The sequence below is a fragment of the Rana temporaria genome, chromosome 11 (genome assembly GCF_905171775.1).
Source record: "Rana temporaria chromosome 11, aRanTem1.1, whole genome shotgun sequence".
Taxonomy (NCBI): domain Eukaryota; kingdom Metazoa; phylum Chordata; class Amphibia; order Anura; family Ranidae; genus Rana; species Rana temporaria.
Genome location: NC_053499.1, coordinates 84,629,690 through 84,655,725, shown reverse-complemented (window position 1 = coordinate 84,655,725; position 26,036 = coordinate 84,629,690). Strand labels below are relative to the sequence as shown.

The 26,036-nt window shown below is 45.0% G+C and overlaps 1 protein-coding gene across 2 annotated transcripts in view; it reads left to right on the top strand.

The window, feature by feature from the left end:
• LPCAT2 (lysophosphatidylcholine acyltransferase 2) overlaps nucleotides 1–26,036 on the top strand; it is a 660,866-nt gene that overhangs the window by 331,942 nt on the left and 302,888 nt on the right. For both annotated transcript variants that reach the window (XM_040328743.1, XM_040328745.1), the window contains exons 7-8: nucleotides 6,386–6,444; nucleotides 12,009–12,043. In XM_040328743.1, the coding sequence (XP_040184677.1) occupies nucleotides 6,386–6,444; nucleotides 12,009–12,043 (94 nt within the window). The remainder of the gene's footprint in view (nucleotides 1–6,385; nucleotides 6,445–12,008; nucleotides 12,044–26,036) is intronic.

The window sequence follows — 26,036 nt, the reverse complement described above, 5'->3', positions numbered from 1 at the left end:
TTTAGGTTACATGTTTAGAGTTACAGAGGAGGTCTAGTACTAGAATTATTGTTCTCGCTCTAACGATCGTGGCGTATGTAACCTGTGTGTATCTGGCTCTGATACTACCAGTGCCTACCCAGCCACTGACTAGTATCTCTCCCCAGCTTGTCCCCACACACCCTCTCACCTGCTGACCTGTGGATGGGGGAATCACTCCTGCATTGTTATTGTGTTCTGCCAGTGCGTACAATGATCAGTGTTGCTAACTTTAGCTGGCAGCACTGATTGTTTTAAGAAAAAAAAACAGGCTGGTTGTACTCAAGTTGATTAATAGATTGACTTGTGTAAAACCAGCTAGCCCATACATAGATTGACTATGGCTGGTCTCTGCATAATTGGCGTAATTTCAATCCATGTATGACCCGCTTAACCACTACTCAGTCCTTAAATATCCTTCCACTCCTGTACATAGTGCTCACTGTCATACTCTCCACACTCCTCTCCTGTACATAGTGCCCACTGTCATACTCTCCACACTTCTCTCCTATACATAGTACCCACTGTCATACCCTACACACTCCTCTCCTGTACATAGTGCCCACTGTCATACCCTCCACACTCCTCTCCTATACATAGCGCCCACTGTCATACCCTTCACACTCCTCTCCTGTACATGGTGCCTGCTGTCATACACTTCTCTCCTGTACTTAGTGCCCACTGTCGCACCCTCCACACTCCTCTCCTGTACATACTGCTCACTGTCATACCCTCCACACTCCTCTCCTATACATAGTGCCCACTGTCATACCCTCCACACTCCTCTCCTATACATAGAGCCCACTATCATACCATCTACATTCCTCTCCTGTACATACTGCCCACTGTCATACCCTCCACACTCCTCTCCTGTACATACTGCCCCATCATACCCTCCACACTTCTCTCTGGTACGTACTACCCTCTGTCATACCCCCTCACTCTTCCTGTACATACTGCCCATTGTCATACCCTTCACACTCCTCTCCTGTACATAGTGCCTGCTGTCATACACTTCTCTCCTGTACTTAGTGCCCACTGTCGCACCCTCCACACTCCTCTCCTATACATAGTGCCCACTGTCATACCCTCCACACTCCTCTCCTATACATAGTGTTCACTGTCATACCCTCCACACTCCTCTCCTATACATAGAGCCCACTATCATACCATCTACATTCCTCTCCTGTACATACTGCCCACTGTCATACCCTCCACACTCCTCTCCTGTACATACTGCCCCATCATACCCTCCACACTTCTCTCTGGTACGTACTACCCTCTGTCATACCCCCTCACTCTTCCTGTACATACTGCCCATTGTCATACCCTTCACACTCCTCTCCTGTACATAGTGCTTTTTTCCGTACCCTTTGTACTCCTCTCCTGTACATAGTGCCCACTGTTAGACCCTCCACATTCCTCTCCCTCACCTGCACATACTTTCCACTTATATACCGTCCATACTCCTCCCCTACGTCGCTTACCCACAAAAACAGTTCTTTAAAATTATACTGAATATCCTCAATGTTACCAGCTCTAGAATGGACACACTTTTTTTAGTTCAACTAAAGGAAATCTCAGTTCTCATATTTGTTCTGCCCCATTATTAGTACTCATTTAATTTTGTGATTACTACTATAATGTACAGAGGAACATCGGGGATCTCAGCTACTCTAAATATAGCACTTATATAAAAAAGTGGCCCTGAAAATATTTTTTAAATGTTGGCAACTGTGCACTTAGGCCCTGCCCAAGGGCCACCGTCCACCGGGTCAGTAGGGGGCCCCATGAGAGGCTCCTGGGATCCTGTGATAATAAAGCGGTAGTAAACTTTCCTGACATTACTACTTTTTAGAGGCCCTGGGGTAGGTTATGCCACAACGTACAAGTATGCACAGCATATTAGCACATTAGTGTACACTTCAATTTTCAGACTGAGCCCTCCAGTGCTGCGATGAATCAGGCGGGGCCTGGACACTTCCATCTTCACCCGGTCTTCCTTCTGGGTTCTGTGCCTTTGGTCACTTGCCTTGGCTGGGCTGCGTTCATGTCATTCCCACGCATTTATTTATTATTTATTACACCCCATTCACACCTCCGCGACAAAACGCCCGACGCCGGCCGCTCGTGCCGCTGGAGGGGAGAATTCCCATTGCTGTATATGAGATGGTTCACATCTCATAGACGCCGTACACCTGCGGCATGAAAAAAAGTCCTGGACCCTTTTTTTCAGGCGGCATTGGCGTTCGGCCATACAAAGCAATAGGAAGGATTTGTAAAAAAAAAGTTACACTATTCGCGGCAAAATACGCCGTGTATGCGGCGTTACTTGTCGCGGAGGTGTGAATGCAGCCTAAAAGGCCCCACCAAAATCCTCAGCACCAGGCCCATGATGTTCTTAATCTGGCCCTGCAGACAGCAGCATAGTAGGGTCACAACCGAGTCGGTACCAGCAGATCAATCAAGCAGAATCGGGAGGCAGAAGCAGAATCCAAAGGCAAGCAGCGGTCAGGGTACGTAGAAGACAATCGCAGGTTAGAGGTAAGCCGGATCACGATCGGAAGTCACACGGAATCAGGAACAATACACAGAAGCTGCAGACCAAACAGCAATGAGTCCATATGGCAGCAAGTTGGCACCAGCACTTGTGAAAGGTGTGCGCCGATGCACAAGTGCTCATGCACCCTTGCATGTTCCTGGTCCACAACTATGCACATCTGTCTGAACAGTTACTGGTCTGCGCATGCACATATACAGTATCTCCCAAAAGTGAATACAATATGTATATGACGCTGACCACATGCACTCATCATCTTTGGTCGACCATGGCAAGGCCTGTTCTGAGTGGAACCTGTCCTGTTAAATCGCTGTATGGTCTTGGCCACCATGCTGTAGCTCAGTTTCAGGGTCTTACCAATCTTCTTATAGCATAGACCATCTTTATGTAGAGCAACAATTATTTTTTTCAGATCCTCAGTTTTTTGCCATGAGAGACCAGTATGAGTGAGAGCAATAACACCAAATGTAACACACCTGCTCCCCATTCACACCTGACACTAAGGCCTCGTACACACGACCAGATCTATCCGCTGGGCCTAGCGGATATTTATCCGCGGAGATTCGTCCGGCCGATCGATTTCAAGCGGATAGAAATTTCTTAGCATGCTAAGAAATCTATCCGCTTGAATCATGTCCAGCGGATTGATCCGGTCGTCTGTACAGACTCACCGGATCAATCCGTCCGCTCCCCTCCCTCGCATGTGTCGTAATGATTCGACGCATGCGTGGAAGTACTTACCTTCCAGTGTCGACACGTCACCGCGGATGTATTCCGCGCGGATTTTGATCCGATGGTGTGTACAAGCCATCGGATCAAAATCCGGAGGAGGAATCTCCGCTGGAAACGGTCCGGCGGACCGTTTCCAGTGGAGATCCCCTCGTCTGTACGAGGCCTAAGGAGTACGATGACACCAGGGAGGGAAAATGGCTAATTGGGGCCAATTTGGAAATTTTCACTTAGGGGTGTACTCACTTTTGTTGCCAGCGCTTTAGATATTAATGGCTGTGTTTTTAGTTATTTTGAGGGGACAGCAAATTTACAAGGTTATACAAGCTGTACACTCACTACCTTACATTGTAGCAAACACTTCTCCCAACTTTGGTAGGTTACAGTGTCGTGGAAAAGTAGTTTTGAGGCTTCTGTTGGTCAAGAGAGGAGCGGTGGAGAAGGCGGCTGCCTAAGTGATGCATTTCTTAATTTTTTTTTGTCCTCACCACCCAGGGCTGTGAGCTTTCACGTCCCATCGACAGCATCTGCATCACATGGTAGATGATTATGTAGAGGCGAAAATAGAGATGGAGTTTTCCAGTCGACGATCCATTGACTTACTGGGTCATGAGAATAGATCACTGGCCAGAACTTGCCCAGTATGCTATTAAGCTGCCCGGCATCCAATATGCTTTCCGAACGGGCATTCAGTGCTGCTGGAGGTTTTGTTACTGATCATACAACGTGTCTGTCCACAGACTCCGTGGACTGGCTGACTTCTCAAAATGAATCAGTCCTGGATTACCAGCAGCTATGAAGCCCCTGATGCTGATGTCACCGATTTTAAGTGTTTTTGGAGTTCTAGTCTAATGTTGTGGGTGTTGATTTCAGCTGGAAGAATATTTTTGGCGTAGCCCTATTTTTCCACACATGTTTGACAAGAGCATATCATTGCAATTTTTGACAGCAATGCCAATTCTTGCTTTCATCAAGAGTACCTCTATAGGGTTAGGGTGTGAAGGTGCCACCAATGCCCAAAGACCAATTTTTTCGTAACTGTTATTTCTATCCAAAGTCTGTGGTAGAGATAATATAATTTTGTTCCCAGGATGGCTTCACCAGTTCACTTGGAAGGGGATCCACAAAATATGAAACTAAATTTGCCCCCTATTGAATGAAAGATAATTAAAAAATTCTTTATAGGCACTGGGGTTGCTAAAACGTTGTTTTTGCACGCTGTTTTAACTAAACACATATCACTATCACAGTCAAAGTTCTAGGACTGGTTTTAGTTTCGATTTTCATGTCACTTGGTTTAGTCTTTTTTTTTTTTTTTTATTATTCTAATATTTATTTTTTCCACCGCTCCCCATAAGCTGGGAGTAACAAAATGTCATGGGTATTTAGGGTGCTTTGACCTCTCCCAAAGTAGGCGCAAACCCCCAGGGTACTCCATCCATGTCTCTATACCATCCTATATGGCCACTTTTCTCTTGCTAGCTTATGGGTTGTCACATTTTGGTGTAACAACTTTGTCTATGATATCTGTTTATTGATCATGTCCTCAGTAAAGCCTCACTCTCTTATTATGGTTCTGTGACCCTACTTTTGTGCTTTTTAAACTTTTTGGTTTTGTATCTTAGAAAAACTCAACAAAATGTACTTAAACCAAAAAGTTTCTCTTGTTTTGCCTAGTTTATAGTGGCAAACATGTACATTGTTTGTATCACTAAATTTATTTATTTTTAAAAAAAATTCTCGATCTCGCCACTTTCTGTTTTAGCATGGCAATGTACGTTCTGTTCTAGGATTACAATTTTCTCTCGTCGTACTGTAAATATGGAGGAGCATTATTGTCAACCTAGGGTGCTCACTTTTGATTTAGACTAAAGATTACCTGCCTTTGCTCATCTCTATAACATGTGGGGAGTCGCTCTGCTGTTTATAGGTGTCATGGTATTTTTTGCATATTTAAAAGCTTGAGCCAATCCAGCATGGTGCTGACCATGGTTTGCCTACATTTGCTCACCCCTAACCTGAGCAGAGCTAATAAGACTCCTTGGGATTTCAGTGCAGCAGAGGAACTGTTTTCAACTAATTTCCAAGAAGTTACAAGGTTTCTGGCAGGGTCAGCAGGTATTTTGCACTTTTTGAACAGATATAACAAAATGCTTTTGAATGTAACAGGCCAAAAGGGAACCACTATCTATAGTAATGGTGAATATTATTCTGGTATAGTCCAATTCTTAATTTCCCGTGTTCAGATTTGTTAAATAATTTATTAAAGTTTTGTTACATTTTCCTATGAATTGGTGAATGAAAGAGCCAATCAGATTGCAGAAGCCTACCAGAATTATTTTTACATCCTGCAGGTGGAAATAGACCAAAGGCTATAGAGACTTGTGTTTCCTCAACTCTCATGGCATGGCTCATAACAACAAAAAGTAAACTTTAATGCATTTATTAAAAAAAAAAATATTTAGGTGTTTTAAAACTGGTGAGTGAAGAGTCCAAATTATTCTTAGGCCCCATACACACGATAGAATCCATCCGCTGAAAAATCCCAGCGAATGGGTTTCAGCGGATAGATCCTATGGTGTGTACACTCCAGCGGATCTATTTCCGCTGATATTTATCCCCTGGGATGGATTTCCAGCAGATAAATATTTGATGACATGCTATCAAATCTATCCGCTGGAATCCATCCCAACGGATGGATCCGCTGGTCTGTATAGACTCACCGGATCCATCCGTCCGAAGGGATCCCCCGCATGCGTCGTAATGATTCGACGCATGCGTGGAATTCCTTACATGACAGCGTCGCGCACGTCGCCGTGTCATAATCGCGGTGACGGCGCGACACGTCATCGCCAGAGGATTTCGGCGCGGATTTCAATGCGATGGTGAGTACACTCCATCGCATGGAAATCCGCACAAATCCTCGAGAGGATTTATCCGCGGAAACGGTCCGCTGGACCGTATTCGCGGATAAATCCTCTCGTGTGTATGGGGCCTTAGACTTATTCACAGGAACATTTGTTATATGTTAATCAATTCTACTTTATTTAATTTTTAATGTTCACTCTTATTGCCTAGGTGCTTTTTATCCTGCTGTCCCTGTTCAACCCATTATCCTTCGATACCCAAACATTCTGGTATGTATTTTAATAGAATTTCAAAAACACAACTATTAATAGCTCTCACAGTGATCTCTATTGCTATGCCAATTGGTTTTATTATCAATTAAAATCTATACACATAAGCTAATTAGAAAAAAGTTATTTGTCGTTATGATAACCATTCTCTAACCAACTATCTGAAATTGTGATACTGAAAACCTAACTGCAGCATTTTATAAAAAGCATGTGGAATTTCTTATGCATCAGTCTTTCTTCACTATGTCAGCCAGTGAAAACAATGAACCTGTGTAGTGAAAGCCTGGTCAGAAGTCATAAGTTCCAGCCATTTCATCAACAATGATGAGTATGGCAAAATAATGACAGTTTAAGAAAACACATTTTTTATTGGTAGAATGTTTTAATACATTTTCCAGTGAAAGGTACATTTGTACCAGAATAGAGTTGGGCAAAGGGTTCGGCCCGAGTATCAGTTTGGGCTAAACATTGGTGCCCCCCCCCCCCCCCCCAGTCCATACCAGACCCCAGACACCACAGACTCCATACTATACCCTTATCTGGGCATGCAGCCTGGCAGGTCAAGAAAAGGTGGGGCGAGCAAGTGCCCCCCCCCCCTTCCCTGAACCACACCAGACCACCAGACCAAAAATTAAAAGCCAGCAGCTACAAATACAGCAGCTGCTGACTTTTAATAAATGAACACTTACCTGTCCAGGGTGCCCGCAATGTCAGCAGCCGAAGCCGAGCAATCGCTCAGCTCTTGGCTGCCCCCACTGCCATCCTCGGTGAGGGAATCAGGAAATTAAGCATTGTGGCTTCACTTCCTGGTTCCCTACTGTGCATGTGCGAGCCCTGCTGTGTTCTGGGAGCTGTGTGTCTCCCTGAGGACCGAGGGGTTGGGAAGGTGGGGGCGGTGTAGGCGCTGGAAGTGGCGTAGATCACTGAGGTGATCTATGCCAGGAAGTGGGAGCAAATACCTGTATTAGACAGGTATCTGCATCCCCTCCCCCCTGAAAGGTGCCAAATGTGACACCGGAGGGGGAAGTTCCATTTTTGGGAATTTGATGGTAACAACTAGACTGTTGCAAAACTGATTTGACTTGAACTAAAATTCTAATGTATACACAGAAATGTGTAAGCAAAAAAAAATATATATATATTGATAATGTTTTAATATATAAAATCATAACAAGTGCAGTTTTGTAACAATATACAGTATATACAGCAGATAGAATACAATATAGTTAAAAAAATGGGGTAGTTGGTGGGGGGTATATATAGGGCACATCCCTTGACAGTCCCTAGATAAAAAAAATAGGGTGGTTGGGGAGTGTGTGTATGTGTGTGTGCGTGTATGTATATGTCAGAAGGCTGGCTGTAGGAGGAGTCGGCGGGCTATTTATCCCTCCTCCCCTCTCATTTCTGGTGTCGGTGGGGTTTCTGGGTATCGCATGTCACTTCCGGTTTTTCGTACAGAGCGTGGCGGCAGCAGCTGCTGCAGGTGCCTCGTGGCGCTTCTGATCCAGCTGCCGTAGCGATGGCTGCCATAGAGGTGCCATAGAGGTGGTATCATAGCGTTCCTGCCCCAGGGTTTGCTGTCATAGCGTTCCTGCCCCAGGGTTTGCTGTCATAGCGTTCCTGCCCCAGGGTTTGCTGTCGTAGCATTCCTGCCCCAGGGTTTGCTGTCATAGCTTTTCTGCCCCAGGCTTTTCTGCCCCAGGCTTGTTTCTGTCATAGCGGTTCTGTCAGCAGTGTGTTCTGTCATAGCGGTTCTGTCAGCAGTATGTTTTCTGTCATAGCGGTTCTGTCAGCAGTATGTTTTCTGTCATGGCGGTTCTGTCAGCAATGTGTTCTGTCATAGCGGTTCTGTCAGCAGTATGTTTTCTATCAAAGCGGTTCTGTCATCAGTATGTTTTCTGTCATAGCGGTTCTGTCAGCAGTGTGTTCTGTCATAGTGGTTCTGTCAGCAGTATGTTTTCTGTCATAGCGGTTCTGTCAGCAGTGTGTTCTGTCATAGCGGTTCTGTCGGCAGTATGTTTTCTGTCATAGCGGTTCTGTCGGCAGTATGTTTTCTGTCATAGTGGTTCTGTCAGCAGTGTGTTCTGTCATAGCGGTTCTGTCAGCAGTATGTTTTCTGTCATAGCAGTTCTGTCAGCAGTGTGTTCTGTCATAGCGGTTCTGTCGGCAGTATGTTTTCTGTCATAGCGGTTCTGTCAGCAGTGTGTTCTGTCATAGCGGTTCTGTCAGCAGTATGTTTTTTTTGTCATAGCAGTTCTGTCAGCAGTATGTTTTCTGTCATAGCGGTTCTGTCAGCAGTATGTTTTCTGTCATAGCGGTTCTGTCAGCAGTATGTTTTCTGTCATAGCGGTTCTGTCAGCAGTGTTTTCTGTCATAGCGGTTCTGTCAGCAGTATGTCTTTTGTCATAGCGGTTCTGTCAGCAGTATGTCTTCTGTCATAGCGGTTCTGTCAGCAGTATGTTTTCTGTCATAGCGGTTCTGTCAGCAGTATGTTCTATCACAGCGGTCCTGTCAGCAGTATGTTTCTGTCATAGCGGTTTTGTCAGCGTCATGTTCGGTCAGTGTCTGTGCGCGTTTCTGTCATGGCGCGTTTCTGTCATGGCGCGTTTCTGTCATGGCGCGTTTCTGTCAGTACATCGGTGTCATGCAGGTTCAGCTCATACCGGTAGCTGGTTCTTCTTCATCCATTTCCATGTCTCGTCATATTTCATAGGTTTTGCTCCTGGTCCAGTGGGCTAGGGCTCGCATCTCGGGATCTGTCACGTCTACAGATCCTTTCGTGCTGAGGTTATCATTTTCCAGATGATTGTTGACCTCAATCTTCTCGCCTGTCACGTCACGTCTTACCATGCATTACGTTTCATTTCACCTGCAGGACTACCCACCACGGTCTGTGGGTACACGGGTCCTCAGTGTTCGGTTGCGCAGCAGGTCACTTGCGCTCGCTAGTTATTCACCGGGGGGTCGTCAGGTTCATTCACATGCTGGGGTCCCTCCAGGCAACTGCATGTCTTCATGCTTGGGTAGGCATAGAGGGGGTTGTGTTTTCTGTCATAGTATGTTCTACTCCAGCATGGTTCGGTCATGGCTGTTGGTGCTATGCAGTCACGGCGCACATGTTTAGCCTTGTAGCTTCTTTTGTTCGTATGTCTCATCATACCTTTCCTTCAGGTTCTTGCATTCTGGGTATAGTCAGCCAGGGTGCGCATCTCAGGATCTGTCACGTCTACAGATCCATACGGGCTGAGGTTTTCGTTTTTTAATGATTGTTGACCACAATCTTCTCACCTGTATACCATACGTCATACATGCACATACTTTCTTACGCCTACATCTACCCACCACGGTCTGTGGGTACATTGGCCCTGAGTGTTTCATTTTTAATTACCTGTCTCTGCGCGGCAGGTTACTCGGGCTCACTTACTGCTTACACTTATCACATACACTTGGGTGGGATCTGTCGTCAGGTTCATTCACGCGCAGGTATGGTCATTTCTGCTCACGTCTTTGGCCCAGGCAGGTACAGAAGGGGGGGGGTGTCTCATGTTTTGTTGTCTGTTGTCTTTTCTTCCTGTTTTCCTAGGGTTGGGCGTGCCGCACGTTTCTGGGGCGACACATTCTGGTACATCCTGGCTGCTCCACGTGGGGGTTCAGAGCAGGTAGTACTCCGTCACTCAGGGGTTGGTCCGTACTTGACTCAGCAGAGCGGTAAGTCATCAAGGGGTTTCCTTTTCCGGCCACAGCAGGGTAGGCGGTACGTTTCAGTTTGTGTCCAATTCCATCCCAGCTACTTCACATACCAGCATGGAGCGTGTTCTGGCCTTTCCTGCAAGGATAATTTTATCAGGGTTCTCGTTCACGGAGTCGTCGCTTCTTCTCTGCTCATGGTAGGGGTCTGGGCCGTTATCTTTGGGGCTGTTCTCTTGTTCATAGGTTGCCGGATTGTCGGGGCAGGTCTGTCAGTCCAGGCTTCTTTGTCCAATTCCCAGCCTGTTCCTAGGGGGGGGGGGGGGGGTCACAGTCACTCGGGTAGGTTGTGTCATGCCATGTCTGGTTCTGTCTGTGTATCATTGCATATCGCTACTGCGTGTTGGCCTTATCCGTTAACATCAGCAACTCCTCTTTCGGGTAGCCGGCTCTCATACCCCTTCCCTCCTATCAGTTTGTCCATTTTTGGCATCTCTCCCTCTCACGTCCCCTTACCAGGTATGGATAGTTAGGCCAGGGGTTGTGGGTGTTTGACAGGGCTACTGGTCTTGTGTCCTATTGGATGGTGTTTGCATTTCACACAGCTCCTCAGGTCGGCCCTTGTTCCATTACCCCACATATCCTCTCACCATCAGCATTTGTTCCCGTGTCTGTGCTTTCGGGAGGGAGGCTTAGTCTATCAGTCACAGGACAGTCGTTTGGTTTTCTGGGCAGTTGTGTAAGTGCCAACGGATGGGTGTTCCTTCTAATCATCGGTTCTTAGGACGCTGGTTTCTGCTGTAGTAACGGATGCTTATCGGAGTCGTTCTTTGAGACTGTCCGGGCATGCTTTCTCCACCAGACAGATGGTTCATGCCCTTCCCCTTTTTATCACACCTACTTCTGGGTCTTTTTGTCCACTTATAGGCGTACTGTCCAGCGAGGCCAATGGCACACCTCAGGCCTGGGTAGTTAGGGTGTCGTATTTCTCGGTGAAGACTCTAAATACAAGTGAGAAGGCTGGCCGCAGGCCAGCCTGAGTTTGTAGGAGGAGTCGGAGGGCTATTTATCCCTCCTCCCCTCTTATCTCCGGCGTCGGTGGGGTTTCTGGGTACCCACCCACCCGTTTCCACTTTTTTCATGTTATCATTTTCTTCATTCATTTCTTCACAATCACTTTAGTGTATGCCCACTTATAGGCGTACTGTCCAGCGAGGCCAATGGCACACCTCAGGCCTGGGTAGTTAGGGTGTCGTATTCCTCGGTGAAGACTCAGACTATAAAAAAAAATGGGGTGGTTGGGGAGTGTATGTGTGTATGTGTGAGTGTATGTGTATGTGTATATGTGTGTATGTGTATATATATATATATATATATATATATATATATATATATATATATATATATATATATATATATATATATATATATATATATATATATATATATATAGTATATGGTGCGTCCATTGACAATCCCTAGATTTATTTGAGATGTGGAGTTAGGTCTTTCATAAAGTGTCTGCTCTCCACCTTAACCAATATGGCCTGAATCCCTAAAAAAGCTGCCCCAGTAACAAAAACATAAAAAATTATGACCTAGATAAATTCCAGATAGATTCCAAGCATAAAGGCAGCAGTACCAAAATTGCCAGGTCCCTACCGAATCCAGCATACAGGCAGTATAGCTGTAGACAATGACAGCACTAAAAGGATAGCCATTCTCTTACTGAAAGAAAAAAAATCTCTATCTTGTTCCCCAGGAAACAAGGATTACTAGCAGATCTTGTTGTTTTAACATTAGTTGGTTTGTTCTGTATATGGTCAAATTAATTTTCTGTTTCTGTTCTTTTTATATTATTTATTGGACTGCCTTAGGACACAGTCACATGGACTTGGCAAGGATATACAGTGTAAGCATCAAATCTAGAAATAAATGATTATTAAATTCACCTTGTAATATGTAAGAAGGGAGTTATTTATTTTAGTAGTAGAATTTTAGTAGTAATATTAGTATTGAGTGTGCTGCTTCTATTATCTTTGATGGGCGTTTATTAGCTTCACACAAGTCTTGTATTTTTTAGTCTATAGGCCAAAAGTCTATTGAGATTCAAAATCAGCTTGAAGCAGTCCAAATGGATGGTCTACTGCATGTAATATTCACCTGTCAATGAATAGTGATTTTTTTCATAAGCATCTCAACCCAATGTTCAACTAAAGCCATCAACACAAGCCCAAAGTATATTTGTTGTACATCATTTAATTTAAATTCACAATAATTAGCAAAGTGACAGAAGTCAGCGTTCAGGTCCAAGTCAGGGTCAAAGACCAGTGTCATGGTCAAAGGTAAGGGTCAGCTTCAATGTATTTTAGGTAGTATTAAAGAAGTGTTTTATATATTGTCAGTGCCAGTTGATGTTAGTGTGTTTAAAGTAGGACAAAAGGAATACAATACAAACAAAAATATTATACACATGTGTAATATAGTTGCAATTGTCAGCATAAGTTTTGGTGGTTGTTCTTTGGTGGTGGGTTATTGTAATGGCAAAAAATAAACGTGCAACGTTTTGGAAATATTTGCTGTACATGCAGCCAGTAACATCACTGGTGCATGCACTCTGAAGGAACGGCCAGCCGTACCATTCCTTTAGAGCCCTGCGCCGCGAACGGTGGCACCTGCGTGCATGAAAGCGATCTCCTGCAATGACATTGCATCGTTGCAATGCTTAATTTTCAGGAAAGTTTCACATAATGTGCTATTATGAGATGCATACTAGCACATTATGACACATTATGGCTTTACAACCACTTTAATAATAAAATCATTGTAGATATATTCAAATATATTTAAAACAAAATCACATTATTAAAACAATAAATCACAACAACTATTCCAAATAACCGCTGCATTTTTGCAACTTACACCTAAGTCATTGAATTGTCTTTAAATAAATGGCATCAGCACCAGCTTGCACACAGAATGACAGCACTTCTACATGACCCAACTTGTACTTGTTTGATTATGAATAGGGTTAAATGAAATTGGCTGATTTCACTACACTGCAGTTTCAAACAAGATAATCAGATTTCCAGTAAATTTTCCAAATTTTTTGTTTGGAGATACCTCGTCTGTCCAACTTTCCTTTCCATGCAGTCTAAGATGAGGTATGCTAGACCTCGGCATTTACCCAAGTAAACTCAAGTTGCTGTTCTAGATTTTTTCTACAGTTCTGTAAGTTTGTTGTGCCACCTGTTTTCTTTATAGTGCATTATTTGTTGTCTTCCAAATTGTTGGTTGTTCCCTGATTGCCTCAGTGATTAATAAACCCTGAAGCGATAAGCATGTATTCTGTTCTTTAATGATAGTTGTGATTCCTCAGCTATTGTGGGGGGAAGAAGTGACATTGGGGTTCTTCTTCACAGAATGAGCTGTGAAAATGTGGAATAGATTCCCTCAAGAGCTGGTTCTGGCTAGCTTGACCTTGTTTCTGATTGGGAAAATATACATTAGCTACAATAAAAATACAAATTAGGTTGTGTTTTAGGCACACCCTGTAGGATCTATGGGATAAGCCAAAACCTCTGGATTAAATGATCTGCGGAAAGAAATGGAGACAATTGTGGATTATGTATGGGGGTTAGCCTAAGTGGGGTTCCAAGAAAAGTCACATGGTACCGCCCCTGTCCAGAATATGTAATACCGAGATAAGATGGGATTCTTGGAGAACAGATATAACAGACTAAATGTGAATATGTTAGGTTGTCCGGTGCATTACAAAGCAAACAGGACCAAAATGGGAAGGGAGAGAAAAGGAAATGGGTAGATGCATTAAGGTATTGGGAGAAGGGATAAAAGAAAAGAAAGAAGGGGGGGCGGTTAGAGAAAAGGGGCAGTGCACCATCATGTGACAATTCAAAAAAACTTAAATATCAACATGTTTGTCCTTCAAGAGTGAGGAAATATGGAGCAGCAATGGAGTGAAAAAGGATACCAAATTCTTCAATCCAAGCAGCTAAGTGGCTTAAACCACAAAACACAGCAAATCGGTCATCTCTCGTGCTCTTTGAGATAGGGAGTAGGATCTCTTATTCTTCTTTTACTGGCATTGCCATCGTAGCACAACTGGGAGACCGGGAGTTGGAGCTGAAAGAGCCAGTACAGCAGACAGATTTGGGGTAGCTCAAAGGTGCCTATAAAACAGGGGAAAGTTTTCAGTGTCTGAAATATAGCGTTTTTCCCTTCATGGTGGGGTCGAACGTGGAAAGGAAACCCCCATTTATATTTGAAAGGTTTAGCTTGAAGAGATGTAAGGGGTTTAAGAGCCCACCTCATGGACAGAGTTTCATGAGATAGATTTGGGAGAAGCCTTAAAATTGTTTAACTACTTGACCACTGGGCACTTAAACCCCCTTCCTAACCAGACCAATTTTCAGCTTTCGGTGCTCTCACAATTTAAATGACAATAACTCAGTCATACAACACTGTGCCCATCTGAAATTTTTGTCCTTTTTTTCCCACAAATAGAGCTTTCTTTTGGTGGTATTTGATCACCTCTGGGTTTTTATTTTTTGCGATATAAAAGAAAAAATTCTGTAAAAATAAAAAAAAATCTTGTTTCTGTCATATTAGCAGGTATTGCGGAGTATTGGGGGTATTGCAGAGTATTTGGGGTATTTCAGAGTATGGGGGGTATTGCAGAGTATGGGGGGTATTGCAGAGTATTGGTGGTATTGCAGAGTATGGAGGGTATTGCAGAGTATGGGGGGTATTGCAGAGTATGGGGGGTATTGCAGAGTATGGGGGGTATTGCAGAGTATTGGTGTTATTGCAGAGTATTGGTGTTATTGCAGAGTATTGCGCAGGGAGGGATGGCTGGATCTGTGACTGCATTTGTCACAGATCCAGCCCACAGCAGCTGCTGCTGCTTCCGCTCTCCCCCCTCTCCTCTCACACTGTACCGATCGGTACAGAGAGGAGAGGGAGGAACCGGCGTTATGACATGACGCCGGTTTGTTTACAAGTGATCGCTCCGTCATTTGACGGAGCGATCACGTGGTAAACGACCGCTATCAGCGGCAATTTACCTAGACCCGGCGCTCACAGATGATTCCGGGAGCGCGCCCCAGGGGGCGCACGAGTGAAGGATTCTGGGAGGACGTCCCAGGGACGTCCTCCCAGAATAACTCCACCGCACTGTAGACGTCTTTTGTCTATGGCGCGGTGGGGAAGTGGTTAATTGAACAAAATGACATCCTGTGTGATGGCCGATTTCATAATTTCCTATTTTAACTTTGCACAAATTAATTCTGCTAATAGTATCACTGACAAAGATAGGATCGGGATTCCTGTGATTAAGAGCCTTATGCTGCGTACACACGATCGGATTTTCCGTTGGAAAAATATCGGATGTTTTTTCCGATGGAAATCCGCTCAAGCTTGTCTTGCGTACACACGGTCACACCAAATTCTGACCGTCAAGAACGCTGTGACGTACAACACATACGACGGCACTATAAAATGGAAAGTCCATTCCAACGGCGCCACCCTTTGGGCTGTTTTTGCTAATCTCTTGTTCGTAAAAGTTTGGTGAGAGATAATTTGCGCTTTTCAGTCTTCGTGCTTTTCAGATCATTTTCTGCTGTTCAGTTGGTGCTTGTGAGTTCGTATCTGTCTTTCAGTGCGTGTTCTTGTCCGCTTGTTTCTGATTTTCAGGTCGTTCTTCATAAGCCTTGCTGTTCTTCAGTGCGTTCTGTTAGTTCGTTCTGACCAGCCAACCGTTTTCTAGCCATGTTGTGGGTACGTACTCGTCGTAGAGTTTGTGCTGTGCGGGGGCTTCTTGCTGTGACCCAAACTCAGTCCATGAACAGGGTGAGGATGAGTTCATGGACAAAGAAATAGTTGCTCCAGCGGAACCAATTCTGTCACATGCCCCTGTTGCGGGAGATCCAGGAGAATAATCCTGATGACTTCAGGAATTATCTCTGGATGACGGACCCTGTTTTTTACCGTCTGTTGGCTTTGCTGTCCCCTTATATTACGAGGCAGGACACCTGCATGCGGCAAGCCAACACTGCTGAGCAAAGGCTAGTCGGAATTTTTTTTACTCTGTGCACATTCACATGTGCGTTATAAAATGTTTGAGTAAATTAAAACATATATTTTACAATTTAACCCCTTCCCGACCGCCGCATGTACATATACGTCGGCAGAATGGCACGTACAGGCACATTGGCGTACCTGTACGTCCCTGCCTAGACGTGGGTCGGGGGTCCGATCGGGACTTGCGGCGGTCGGGTCCCCTCGGGGAGCGATCCGGGACGACGGCGCGGCTATTTGTTTATAGCCGCTCCGTCGCGATCGCTCCCCGGAGCTGAAGAACGGGGAGAGCCGTGTGTAAACACGGCTTCCCCGTGCTTCACTATGGCGCTGCATAGATCGAGTGATCCCTTATATAGGGAGACTCAATCGATGACGTCATTCCTACAGCCACACCCCCCTACAGTTGTAAACACACACACAGTGTACACCAAATCCTACAGCGCCACCTGTGGTTAACTCCCAAACTGCAACTGTCATTTTCACAATAAAGAATGCAATTTAAATGCATTTTTTGCTGTGAAAATGACAAAAATCCCAAAAATGTGTCAAAATTGTCCAAAGTGTCCGCCATAATGTCGCAGTCACGAAAAAAATCGCTGATCGCCGCCATCAGTAGTAAAAAAAAAAAAATTAATAAAAATGCAATAAAACTATCCCCTATTTTGTAAACGCTATAAATTTTGCGCAAACCAATCGATAAACGCTTATTGCGATTTTTTTTACCAAAAATAGGTACAAGAATACGTATCACCCTAAACTGAGGAAAAAAAAATGTTATATATGTTTTTGGGGGATATTTATTATAGCAAAAAGTAAAAAATATTGCATTTTTTTCAAAATTGTCGCTAGAAATTTATTGAGTATGAAATATCATAAAATCAAACAGACGTAAAATCAAATTTAGGTCAGTGACTAATACTACAAGGGTAGTGACAACAATATACAATCTTATTATATACAAGCTTTATCTGACAAGCACAGTTACAAGTATAATGTTGAGTTGTATATCCCGTGTGGTATTTCCGGAGGTTTAATGGAGGCCTTGCTCTACATGTTATGCGCGTTAGCGCTTCCTCAGGAGCATAAGATATTGCATAAAATAAGTCGCATTGGGGGTAGACAAGCGACAGTGGTGTCCTAACCCCACAGTGGCTGAGTGGACAAAGTCTGTCAATCCAGCCTAACGTGGGGATAATATCAAAAAACACATAAAGAATTGTAAGAAAGGGTGATCAGACAGTCAGGTGCTGGTAAGCACTTAAATTCGGATCCGGGGGTCTACACGTGCGGTAATTCAGTGGTCAATGTGCTAGGCTAGATAGGGTAGATGAAAACATCTAATAAGGCAGTCTTTGGATCTTAGGTATAAGTGCCAGAGGATATTGTATGATGCTGCCAGACCAGAATCCTGTAGCCTAATCCGCACCTAAATCCGCGCGTGTCCCCAGTGAAGCGATGATGCCGATGTGTTTTTTGATATTATCCCCACGTTAGGCTGGATTGACAGACTTTGTCCACTCAGCCACTGTGGGGTTAGGACACCACTGTCGCTTGTCTACCCCCAATGCGACTTATTTTATGCAATATCTTATGCTCCTGAGGAAGCGCTAACGCGCGTAACATGTAGAGCAAGGCCTCCATTAAACCTCCGGAAATACCACACGGGATATACAACTCAACATTATACTTGTAACTGTGCTTGTCAGATAAAGCTTGTATATAATAAGATTGTATATTGTTGTCACTACCCTTGTAGTATTAGTCACTGACCTAAATTTGATTTTACGTCTGTTTGATTTTATGATATTTCATACTCAATAAATTTCTAGTTTTCTATACCAAATTGTACTGTGTGCCCTCAAAGCCCAATCAATAGCTCTTCATCCAAATTCTCGATATATCGGGGCGTTGGCACATTCTATACAGGTGCATTCGCGGTATCACCACGCGACATATGCACATTAAAATAGGCTTTTCCTTTTTGCAAAAAAAACACCGAAAGAAAGCTCTATTTGTGGGGAAAAAAGGACGCCAATTTTGTTTGGGAGCCACGTCGCACGACCGCGCAATTGTCTGTTAAAGCGACGCAGTCCCAAACTGTAAAAACACCTTGGGGCTGATTTACCAAGCCTTTACTCCATGACTCATGGAGTAAAAGCAGGAGTAGCAGCCGTTTGGTCATTTACTAAAGAAATACGCTGCTAGTGCAGTGTATTTCAGTAGTTACTAATGTGCTCCGTGCGCCCAGGAGAGGGTGCATTGTGCACCAGTACAGACCTGGCGCACGGCACATTGAAATGTAAATTGCGGGGGTTTGGGCGGGAGTTTATTAGGGGGGAGGTGGGGGATGCAGGGGAAGTGAAGTGACATGTGTTTGAAAGTGTTTGGCGGGCCAAATTGAAAGGGAAAGTGTTTTTTGAAAACAGATCCCCGTACGCTTGCACAGTGCGCCTGAACCTCGGGAGGTTCATTTGCATACTGGGCATGCGCAGAGAGAAATTTTGGCGCTTCCCGTGCGCCTTGTCAGTACGCCGTGAAAATCTTGGTACCAATACCAAGCGGCGTACCCGTGAATGCGCTGCGTGACGCGGGGCACGGGAATCTCTGAGCTGTTTTCAGCCATGAAGGGGAACTCCACGCCAAATTTCAAACTTGAAATTGGCGCGGGTCCCCCTTCAGGGCTACATTAGGCTCTTAGGCTTGGTCCGGAACGTGAGGGGTTAAACCCGCACCGATTCGGCGCGGGGGTCCCCCCCCAGATCCAAACCAAGCCCTCATCCCAAGCACGCAGTCTGGCCCGGACAGGAATGGGGACGAGCGAGCGCCCCCCCCCTCCTGAGCCGTACCAGACCGCATGCCCTCAACATGGGGGAGTGTGTGCTGTGGGGGAGGGGGGCACTGCCCCCCCACCCCACAGCACTCTTGCCCCCATGTCGATAGGGACAAGAGCCTCTTCCCGACAACCCTTGCCATTGATTGTCGGGGTATGCGGGCGGGGCTAATCGGAATCTGCGAGCTCCCTTTAATAAGGGGGCCCCCAGATGCCGGCCCCCCCACCCTATGTGAATGAGTATGGGGTACATCGTACCTCTGCCCATTCACATGGGGGAAAGTGTAAAGTAAATTAAAACACCACACAATAAAATATTTTATTAATCTGCTCCGGAGCCCCCCCTTTCTTCTTTAGCTCTCTTACAAGGGGGGGTTTCTTCTCTCCCGATCTTCCGCCGGGACCCTGAGCTTCGGTGATTTCTGCCGGGGGAGGGCGCCATCCCTCGGTCCTCTCCGGAGCCTTCCACCGGATGCCCCCACCCCATTTAAGCTCTTTTACATTGGGGGGGGCATCCGGACTTCGGGGTCTTCTGCCGGGGGATGGCGCCTATCCCCCGGTCTTTCCGGTGCCTTCCGCCAGGGTTCCGGTCTTCCTGGTCTTCTGCCGGGGGTGCGCCAACTCCCAGGTCTTTTCTCTTCTGTCTTCTCTGCTCCCTCTTCTGCCTGGCTCCCCCGCGGAGCCAGGGCTTTCTTCCCTCTTCTTTCTTCTCTCTTCCTTCTTCTGCCTGTCTCCTCCGGGAGCACAGGGCTTGTCTGCGCTGTCCTCTTCCTTCTCTTCCATAGGATGTTGACACGACGAGGTTCCGCGCTGACATGCCGTGACAGCGGCGGGCATGGACTTATATAGGGTAATGCCACCATGTGACCTCAACCCATGTGACATCACATTCCCTGGGCATGATGGGAATGTGATGTCACATGGGTTGAGGTCACATGGTGGCATTGCCCTATATAAGTCCATGCCCGCTGCTCAGAAGGCATCGCAGAAGCCCGCGGGTGTCGCCCCCCCGGCAGAAAACACCGTAGAAGCCCAGTGAATTACGGCGCTGAAGACGGGGGTGGGGTGCAAGTGCACCCCCCCCCCACAGAAACCGTCGAAGCCCGGAACCCTCCCCCAAAGGCAGGAGCCTCACTGGTGAAGGGGGTCCCGGTGAATTACGGCGCTGAAGATGGGGGTGGGGTGCCAGTGCACCCCCCCCGCAGAAACCGTCGTAGAAGCCCGGGACCCTCCCCCAAAGGCAGGAGCCTCACTGGTGAAGGGGGTCCCGGTGAATTACGGCGCTGAAGACGGGGGTGGGGTGCCAGTGCACCCCCCCCCGTAGAAGCCCGGGACCCTCCCCCAAAGGCAGGAGCCTCACTGGTGAAGGGGGTTCCGGCAGAAGATGGCGAAGCCCGGGGCCTAATGGGGTGGTGGTGGGGGGCCCCGGCAGAAGACCCCGGCTGACTAATAAATACATTTTTAAATGTGTGTGGTGTATTATTTTTTTCCATTTTTTTCCCCCAGGTGAATGGGTAGGGGTATAATGTACCCCATACTCATTCACATAGGGTGGGGGGCCGGAATCTGGGGGCCCCTTTATTAAAGGGGCCTCTCAGATTCCGATTAGCCCCGCCCGCATACCCCGACAATCAATGGCAAGGGTTGTCGGGAAGATGCTCTTGTCCCTATCGACATGGGGGCAAGAGTGCTGTGGGGTGGGGGGGGCAGTGCCCCCCTCCCCCACAGCACACACTACCCCATGTTGAGGGCATGTGGTCTGGTACGGCTCAGGAGGGGGTGGGGGGTGCCCACATATATAAACATCGTTCAAACCACACATGTGAGGTATTGACGCGTGCATTAGAGCGAGAGCAATACTTTTACCACTAGACCTTCTTTGTAACTATAAACTGGTAACCTGGAAAAAAAAGAAAAAGGTCGCCTATGGGGATATTCACGGAATTAATTTTGGCCCCATTGCAGGAGTGTTTCCAATAGTAAAGCGTAACATGTAAGGTATCTATTTACTCGGTGTAACATCATCTTTCACATTATCCCCAAAAATTGGGCTAACTTTTGTGTTTTGTTAATTTTTAACCACTTGAGCCCTGGACCATATTGCTGGTCAATGACCGGGCCAGGCTGGAAAGCATGAGATCAGGAAAAAAAAAAAAAACTCTCATGCCATTGCAGCTTGGTTCCTACATGTGTGATGAACTGAGTCTGCTATCCACCAAGGATAAAGCTCCAGACCACTCACATGAAAGTAAATGTAAACTCCATAGTGTAATAGGTTCAACACAGTTTTAATAGTGGTTAAAACAAAGTATTACACTCACATTTACCAGGAAGTAAAATCAGCATGCAGCGAGTGTTTGTATGTAAAGAAGTAGATCTCCGCTCTCGGCCGCGAGCGGAGATGACGTCACCGCCGGCACTTTCCTTCACCTGACGCGTTGCGTAGCAGATCAACGCTACTTAGTCATAGGAGTGTAATACTTTGTTTTAACCACTATTAAAACTGTGTTGAACCTATTACACTATGGAGTTTACATTTACTTTCATGTGAGTGGTCTGGAGCTTTATCCTTGGTGGACGTTTTGGAGTGACCCATAGAGTTTACATTGCTGGAATCCTTCAATACATCTAACAGGCTGGTTTAACCTGTTTTGAGGTGAGAGGCTGGAATTATCTTCACGAGTCTGCACAAACTACACTGGAATTTCGTGCGGTGGATGGCAGCACTTATTTAATTACTATTTACACTTTTTTTGGAAGAGTTTGGACTGGCACCTTACTATAATTTTTTTCTTGCACCTTTCTTTTGGAACTTTCCACTACTAGTAGAGGTTGACTTGAAACACTTTAATTAACTTGAAATTATTTATCACATTTTTTCACCAACCTTTTTTATTCAACATTTTTTGCTTATATCATATTATAATTTTTATATATATAATATTTTTATTCTGAAGATTATTTATTCACAAACATTGATGTTTATTTTTTAACATTATTTATCACTCAGATTTTACACTGTGTGTTTTTTTGGTCCTACGGATTTATCACTTAAGTTATCACTGTTTTATGACACCATTGGATTGATATTAATGTGTTGACTATTAATTATTATTTTTAGTCTATTTTTTGGATTATTAATTTTCACTATCTCCACCTCATTCATCTCAATTTAGATGCTTTGAAGGTATTGGAAAAAAGGAGTGAAACATATATTTGGATTTAATCATTACTATCCATACGTTGCTGTGCGATATTTGGCATTTTAGTTATTTTAGTTTGTTTGTTTTTTTGCTTTCCTTGTTTTGTTGACCAATAAAAATTACTTTAAAATTTTGAAGTTTGTTTTTTGTTACTTTTTCATGCAACATATTTTGACAGCTGCAGCTGAAATAGGTTTGGGCCTAACAAATTAGGTGTGATTTTTGTCTAAGCTTCTTTCCTGGTGTGTTATCATGAAATGTTTGCCATGTTTATTCCCCATGACTTTAAAGACAAACTGGTAAGTATTTTCTTTTAACTGTAGTGGTCCTCAGCCCTCAAGTACCCCCGACAGGACATGTTTTGTGGATTTCTCTTATCAAGAATTGCTGTCCAGACTGTCTTTTAAAGCACATGTGCAAGATGAAGGAAAACCTGCAAACATGGCCTGTGGGGGGGGGGGGGGGGCTATTGGTGGAGAGGCTTGAAGTGCTGATTTACAGCACTGTGCTTAAATCTAGGGCAAGGCAATCCTATTCTAATTGTGGGTGTTTGAGGGAAGCCAAGTGAGTGTAAGAACCCCTGCTTGTGTTTTTTTTTTTTGGGTTGAGCTTTGTGTCCCTTTTCTTAAAATTGGCTTCACTTCCTGTCACACAGATGAACAGGAAGTGAGGTTAAAACCCTACCAGTGTCTTTTCTTGGGGACACAGGTCAATCTAACTAGTGTCCCCATTAAGCAAATTGCACTCCAGCACTGCTGTGTACACCCCAAATCATGGGTCTTCAAACTACGGCCCTCCAGTTGTTCAGGAACTACAATTCTCATCATGCCTAGTCATGTCTGTGAATGTCAGTGCATTACAAGGCATCATGGGATGTGTAGTTCTACAACAGCTGGAGGGCCGTAGTTTGAGGATCCCTGCCCCAAATGATTATTTAGTTTGGGGTTTAGTAAAGGCAAAGCCACTCTGCAGTACAAGCATAGTTGCTGAAAATCAGAGAGGAAGCACTGATGGTTTTAACATCCAATGCTATAGAAGCAAAGTTGTTTTGTTTTCTTCCTTGCTTTGCACTTGTAGGAGTGGATTTGCCTTTAGTAAATGGACCCCAAAGTCCAAAATCCCTAATAATTTGGGGTGTACACAGCAAAATGCTAGAGTGCAATTTACATAATGGGAAAATATTTAGATCTCTGTGTCCCCAAGAAAAGATATTAGTAAGGTTTTACCCTCACTTTCTGTTTGGCTATGTGACAGGAAGTGAATGAATTTGAATTAGAAAGGGTGAAGACACCTCACAAATGTTCTCACTATCAGGGGTGCAGACATCCCCAAAAAATGAGCAGATAATACTTATTTGCAAATTAATAATTTTTTAGTTAACATTGGGTGGGGTGCTCTAACACACACATTCCTACATATTAGCAACGCTGTATCCTGGCCTATTGGCATGGTTATATTTTCTTAGGCCTCTAAATAAAACTCTATGAAATTTGTGCTTAAACTAGAACTATAATCAACACTTTTTATTTTCTTTAATTTTGGATAGAGTGAGGGAGGGTTATAGGCCCTGTCAGTTTATTTTGTATTATCTGTGTCCAATTGGGGAGATTTGCCTTCACTTCCTGCCCCATAGCCAAACAGGAAGTGAGAGAAAAACTATGCAAATTAACCACTTCCCGCCCAGCCTATGGCCGATTTACGTCCGGGAAGTGGTTACACAATCCTGACAGGACGTCCTGCAGGATTTCATGCCGCGCGCGCCTGTGGCACCCTGCATCTCCGATCTCGGTAAAGAGTCTCTCACGGAGACGGAGACTCTTTACCACGTGATCAGCCGTGTCCAATCACGGCTGATCACGATGTAAACAGGAAGAGCCATCGATGGCTCTTCCTCACTCGCGTCTGACAGACGCGAGTATAGGAGAGCCAATCGGCGGCTCTACTGACAGGGGGCATTCGCGCTGATTGTTTATCAGCGCAGCCCCCCCTCGGATGACCACACTGGACCACCAGGGATGCCCACCCTGGACCACCAGGGTGGGCAAAAAAAAAAAAGAATATGGAAAAAAAAAGCATTAAAAAAAGATGCCAATCAGTGCCCACAAATGGGCACTGACTGGCAACCTGGGAAAATCAGTGCCACCCCACAGTGTCCATCAGTGCCACCCCACAGTGTCCATCAGTGCCACCCCACAGTGCCCATCCATGCACAGTGCCCACCTATCAGTGCCCACCTGTGCCACCCATAAGTATCCATCAGTGCCACCCATAAGTGCCGCCCATGAGTGCCCATCTGTGCCGCCCATGAGTGCCCATCAGTGCCGCCTATGAGTGCCCATCAGTGCCGCATACCAGCGCCGCCAATCAATGCCACCTCATCTGTGCCCGTCAGTACTACCTCATCGATGTCCATCAGTGCCATCTCATCGGTGCCCATCAGTGCCGCCATATCAGTGCCCGTAATTGAAAGTGAAAAACTTATTTACAAAAAAATTAACATAAAAAACGTTTTTTTTTTCAAAATTTGCAGTCTTTTTTTAGTTGTTGCGCAAAAAAAAAACCGCAGAGGTGATCAAATACCAACAAAAGAAAGCTCTATTTGTGGGGGGAAAAGGACGCCAATTTTGTTTGGGTGTTGTATGACCGCGCAATTGCCATTCAAAGTGCGACAGTGCTGAAAGCTGAAAATTGGCATGGGCGGGAAGGAGCGTAAGTGCCTGGTATGGAAGTGGTTAAGGGAATCCAGTGCCCCCCCTCCCCCCCAGAACTAGTGTGTGGGTCCCCTGAAAATTCCTGGGCGGGTCATACAAAAACAGGGTGTGACCTTGACAGGAAGGGGTGGGTCATTTTTCTATTAGGAGGTGCAGATATGTAGTCAGGCCTAGGGCAGAACAAAACCTAAATATACTACTGCATATTAGGGCTTATTTAGACCGGATCCGATTTACAGCGTGTTTTTATATTGTGGGAGGAAACCCACGCAGGCACAGGGAGAACATGCAAACTCCATGCAGATGGTGTCACGGGCTGGATTCGAACCAGCGACCCTTTTGCTGCTAGGTCAAAGTGCTATACACTACACCACTGTGCTGAACGAACATGATTGCAGCTGAAAGCATGAGATCTTTTTTTTTTTTTTTCAATACCATTTATTCCAGCCTTATTGACCCCGCCTCTCTCCATAAAGAGGACCTGTCACACACTAGTCCTATTACAAGGGATGTTTACATTCCTTGTAATAGGAAGAAAAGTGATCCAAAATCAAAAAAAGTGACAAAAAAGTGCAAGAAGAAAAATATGAGGTAAAAAAAACAAACAAAAAAATAAAATAACGCCCCTGTCCCTAGAAGCTCGCACTCAGAAGCGAATATGCATGTAAGTCCCGCCCACATATGTAAACACCATTCAAACCACACATGTGAGGTATTGACGCGTGCGTTAGAGCGAGAGCAATAATTCTAGCCCTAGACCTCCTCTGTAACTCTGAACTGGTCACCTGTAAAAAAAAAACAAGCATCGCCTATGGATATTTTTATGTCCCGAAGTTTGGCGCTATTCCATGAGTGTGTGCAATATTAAAGCGTGACAAGTTAGGTATCTATTTACTCGGTGTAACATCATCTTTAACATTATCCATAAAAATTGGGCTAACTTTACTGTTTTTTTTTTTTTAATTCATGAACCGTGTTTTTTTTTTGGGCCAAAAAAAAAAGGCGTTAGAAAAATTATTGCGCAAATACCGTTGGAAATCAAATAAAAAATGACCGCCACTT